Here is a 5,306-nt window from a genome sequence, read left to right as displayed (position 1 = left end):
CAATCAGTCCCTACATAATTACCTAAAAATTCAAATTCTTCCTAAACTAGCCCCTTAATACTAAAAAAACTACACTCAGCCACAACTAACCACCCAAATCCACTTATCTCCAACCTCCATATCAAACCCAATCAATTTATTACATCGTTTGAAACAAGTCCATGTGAAAATCGCGAAAGTAAAATAGCCAAAATAAAAATTGCGAAAAGTTACAATAGCAAAAATGTTAATAGCGAAAAGAAAGAAATTATTTTCGTGAGTGGGTATACCTTTATAATATAATAATACTAGATAATCAATAATGTAATTTTGTACTATTGCGTCTTGTATCATGTAATAAAGATAAGCCGTAGTTAAACCTAACCGCTGTCAAGGTTTATATACTATATATATATTGTGATCATTAGCCTAACTTAACCATAGTATGATGATGTATTTTATATACTTACACAAGTTAAGGAAAAATATCAAATTTAATTTTTATTTTAATAGTATTTTAATGTTGATTATTACTTATTATATTATAAAGATATATCCAGATATATTTCTTACTTTTCGCTATTAATGTTTTCTCGTTGTAAAAATATTTCGCGATTTTTACTTTTGCGATTTTAACTGGCACCCATTTAAAACGTCAATAGCCTAGAGATCAATTAAAAAACTAACTAATTTGAGTCATGCGATTTGAAGTGGTGTCACTGGACACTCCCTTCTATCAAGCATACATATTATTACCTACATTTATAAAAAATTACTTATTGTATTAATAACGTATACATATGGTAAATATTTTTTTTTAAAAAATAAAAAATAAAAACTGACGTATCAATATAAATATATCTGTATGTGAATATCTTATGACGTATTGCATTTCTAATAAATAACAACAAATTAACAAATATTACATAATATTTATTGAAAAAAAAATCATATACAGTAAATATAGGAGTTATAGAAATAATTTCAAAACATATATCAATCTACTTTGAATAAGTATTTTTAAAACAAAACATCAAAAATATCCTTTAATTGCATCGGAACAAAAAATGGAAAATCATAAACATTTTTACAATTAAAAATAAAAAGAAATACTTCAATTTTATGATGTGACAGACGGGTGTTGAGAAACTCAGAGTGTTACAAAAAAAGAAAGAAAGCATTCTCTTTTTTACTGAAGAATTGATAAAATTGCATCATTGAAATTTGCATTAGGCTTATTGTTTTTTTTTTTTTTTTTTTTTTTTTTACGGCGTATGTATGTATTCTATGTATTTTCACATTAGGCCAATTCGGTATATCATGTTATTTCCACTATTTTTTTTTTATGCTTATATTAGTCGTATCATCTAGAAAAAATAAAATTAACTATGTTGGTCCTTTACGTGTACATTATATTTCCATAAAAATTAAATATTACTCATTGTTCGGTTTGTTTGTTTGTTTTAGTTATTCACGTCTTCCACTAATTTTGTCTAATAAACAAGGACTTATTTTATTTAAAAATGTGTCTAATGGAAGGCAATACATCTTATTTGTCACCAACGTTCGACATAATGGACATTTGTTAATACTGTTGGTCCAAGTTTCGATACATTGTTGGCAAAACATATGTGAACAGTTTAGAACCGTTGGCTGCGGAAAAAAAATTAAGTTATGTATCTGCAATATTTCGATGAATACAATTTAATGATCCTGTATACTAGGTAAGCGATTTATTTTAGTTGTCTAGTCAATAATAATTCTTGAATGAAATTAAAGATGCATAGGTTTTCACAACACTAATATTTCCGCAGAGTCAATTTATTGATTGAAGAAGTATTTATAAAGATATTAGAGTAAATTTTAATTTAAAAAATAAAGCCATAATCATCAAATCAATACATTCACGCACTACTTGGAAATTAATCAAATATTTTTTTGTTTTAAGTTAAGTTCTGGAGTTCTTTTAAGTTCTAAGACACTAATAATTGTAACGAAGACTAATAAATAATAATTAAAACATTACCTTAGTAAAAATGTCAAAACAAATATTACATCGTAGTTCTGATTCGATGTTTCTAATGATTTGGTCTATTTGATTTTTCCCATCATTTTCTATAGCAAATTGTTGACTACGTTTAACCTGCAGATTATTAACCTCATTATATATATGTGCTCTTTCTGTTGGCATGATATCTGGGACTGTATCTTCAGAATTTATATCTTAGAACAAAAGTATAATTTTTAAATAAATATTAAATCAAACTAAAATTACTGTTAAATAATGTTAATTTAAATTAGCAGATATTTATTAACGAAACAAATAAATATTACCTATTGAACTACTCAAATGTTGATCTTCAACTTCAGTATCGTTTTGAGATCTACAGAAGATGTCATAATGATATTATCAGTATGATAATTAAATAATTAGAAATATAAGACTATACCTTAACTCTACTAAATTAGACAATATTGGACGTCTTGGTCTGTTTCTTTGTGTGATGTTACTTATTTGAATTGAAGTTAAGTCCATTCTGTTGGATGCAGGGAGAACCTCTTCGTCATCTACAGAAAGATAATTGATAATAAAATTAGAATTTTCAATACACGCGAATTATGGTTGTTTTTCTTCATTTTTTTCATAATATATTATATTATAAAGTGAAAGAATCATGCGGGCAAACATCATTGGGAATAAACTACTTGTACGTTGAGTACAATGTTACTTTAAATAAATAGATGTAAAATGTAAAAACAGCACTCGGACCTAATCGATGAATTGGTGTTAATATTGGACGTCTTGGTCTAATTCTCGGAGAACTCTGTGCATTTACTCGAACCGAAGTAAAGTCAATTTCAGTGACCGTTGCAGAAAGGATCTCTTCGTCGTCTGTAAAACGATATAAGTTAGATCAGTAAGAATTTCAATAAAAAATTAATTATAGTTATATTATATTATTTTTTTTCTTAATTAATGTAGAATTAATTTTTACAATCAAATAACTAAGATTGATCTCTATAAAAGTCGTCAGGAATACATTAATATATCAATTACAAAATTAATCTATACAGAATGATGTAAAAAAAGCATTTCGACCTTGTCGGGACATTAGTGAAAATGGTGGACGTCTTGGTGTTCTTCTCGAAGTACCGTTGGTTAATAAGCTTGATAACTGTACTGAAACCGAAGTTAACTCCGTCTCGGTAATAGGTGAGGGTAGAATGATTTCATCATCTGAAAAACGATGAATGGTTTATTATTTACAGTTTTCGATACAAATGAAGCTATCATAATTGTAAAAGAATATTGTTAATATAATACCTCTTAAAAATCACTGTTAGTACATGCCATGGAAAAAGAACACTTTACTACGATACGATACTTACGGTGTTGAGTTGAACTGCCCAGGTCATCGGAATTCCAATAATGATTACCAAAATGCATGATCCGATCTTAGTGTTTAAACTTTTGATGATAAACGCAATACCGATGTGCAATCGGTGAATGTATAATAGAACGTTGCCACACACTGAGTCAACAGGGTTCTTTTATACAAAAAAATCAAACTTGATAAACAAAAGCTTTCTCGTAAGAAAATGTAAGATCGTAAGATGAAACTAAGTCAACGAAAACATCAAACATATAGTCATTGAGTTACCTTGGTTACCTATTTCTAAATTTATTATTTCCTTATACTATATGTTAGTTATATTGAGTCGTACATTAATTAATATAGATTAATAACGAATAAAAGCAAAAATTGTATAATAAGTCGTTACACCCTTTTTATTTCCGTGTTACAAATGTAACCTTTCGAATTTTATGAAGTGTTAAGGATTTTCTTGCTGATGTTGGTTGAGGAGAGAGTACGTACTTACTCATTTATTTTTGAAACAAAATTTAAATATTTTTAGTTTCATAACGAAATTCATAGTTAAGATAACCATTGGTGCCGAAAACGTATGGAAAGTGGGGTAAGTACCCCGGAAATTGTTTAGGTGATGGGTGGGTGGTTAGACTTAATGAGTGCTAGATATATTATTGTACGGTAAAATATTCCATAATATTATGTAATTACTAGATGTGTAGTAAATACTCGTATTTAACAAATATATTTGTAATAGTAGGTTTTGTGTTAGTATTTTTTGAATGTTTTTTTTTTTTTGTCTATAAAAATCTGAGAACTGAAGAAGATAGTACTGATATCAAGTCATTCACAACAACAGATAATGACGAAGAGGAAACAAATAGACAAATTAAAGAATCTGAGTGCAATGTACTAAATTATTTTGAAGTCAATAAAATAAAACAATTAACAGCTTTCACTCTTTAAAAAGGTGTTGTAGATGGCCATAATATGTTCAAGACCACAAAGATTTATTTTGAAAAAAAAAAATGTTCTTCTAATATAATTAACTTAAAACAAACTAATATAACTTAAATTTTGATATTTATAAAGGTTATACAAGATTTTAATAATTTTAAACTATATCTACATTATATTGTAAATCATAAAAACATTTTTTAGTACCAATATTCATTTGCTTTATTTATTTGGTATTTTATTTTTAAAATGTACATTTACTCTGTATAGCGGTCACTTGGAAAATAAATAAAATTTTTTCTGTTACCGGTTACTTTTGTAGGACGAACACCTCTAAATAGCGGTTATTAATTCCGGTTTCTTTATTAACCATTTCATGAGAGTTCTATTGTACTATCATTATCTATATTTAAATATTAAAATATAATAATATATTATAATATGTATTGTATATTATATACTTATAAACATAATGTGTATTTATATATTATGCTTCGGTAGGCAACACCTTGTTGCTTTGTCTTGTACATAGGTATGTACTTGCATTATTTTACTTGTAATTATGTTAAAATGGTAATACAGAATACTAAAGCATAATTTAACAAAGTTTGTGACACTAGTGCCCCAAGTGGTAATTTAATGCAACCCAGTGGTGGGTGACAGTTGTGCACAGAAGATTTTTGACAAGGGTGTTGAAAATATATATTTCAAGGTACCCACCGCACCCCAACCAGTAAAATCTGAGTTTAGGCATAGTATAACTCTTATTTTTAAGTATTTTTGGTTTTTTCTTACCAAAAAAGATACTAAAAATAAACTTAATATTAATTATTTTTCAGTTTTCTGCGTATTAATTTATAAGTTTGTATAGCATAATTTTTGGGATTGAGCCCTACTACTTATTCTCATGGGACACTTTAATTCTAAGATAAACATAATTAGAATGTTGATTTGGATAGCTGAAAAATTGGTAAGTATTAAATTAAACAAATATTCATA

At 27.2% G+C, this 5,306-nt stretch overlaps 1 protein-coding gene across 1 annotated transcript; it reads right to left on the bottom strand.

The window, feature by feature from the left end:
- Window positions 1–1,258: 1,258 nt before the first annotated feature.
- LOC112692879 (E3 ubiquitin-protein ligase rnf8-B-like) lies at window positions 1,259–3,207 on the bottom strand. The gene is made up of 7 exons (XM_025567695.1): window positions 3,080–3,207; window positions 2,750–2,872; window positions 2,430–2,547; window positions 2,314–2,363; window positions 2,006–2,202; window positions 1,418–1,632; window positions 1,259–1,346 (listed from the first exon to the last, which is right to left on the bottom strand). The coding sequence occupies exons 1-6, from the start codon at window positions 3,090–3,092 to the stop codon at window positions 1,447–1,449; spliced, it is 687 nt and encodes a 228-aa protein (XP_025423480.1). The 5' UTR covers window positions 3,093–3,207; the 3' UTR covers window positions 1,259–1,346; window positions 1,418–1,446.
- Between the last annotated feature and the right edge of the window lie 2,099 nt (window positions 3,208–5,306).

The sequence above is a fragment of the Sipha flava genome, unplaced genomic scaffold, assembly GCF_003268045.1.
Source record: "Sipha flava isolate LNK unplaced genomic scaffold, YSA_version1 77_pilon_pilon, whole genome shotgun sequence".
Lineage (NCBI taxonomy): Eukaryota > Metazoa > Arthropoda > Insecta > Hemiptera > Aphididae > Sipha > Sipha flava.
Note: the sequence above shows the minus strand (reverse complement) of the source record. Positions and strands in the feature narration are given on the sequence as shown.

Excerpts from the sequence above, each read along its gene's own strand:
- LOC112692879 (XM_025567695.1), bottom strand. Across the intron at positions 2,364-2,429 it reads TCTAATTTAGTAGAGTTAAG|ATCTCAAAACGATACTGAAG; the intron begins GTATAGTCTTAT and ends CATCTTCTGTAG. Across the intron at positions 1,633-2,005 it reads GTTTTGACATTTTTACTAAG|CCAACGGTTCTAAACTGTTC; the intron begins GTAATGTTTTAA and ends TTTTTTCCGCAG.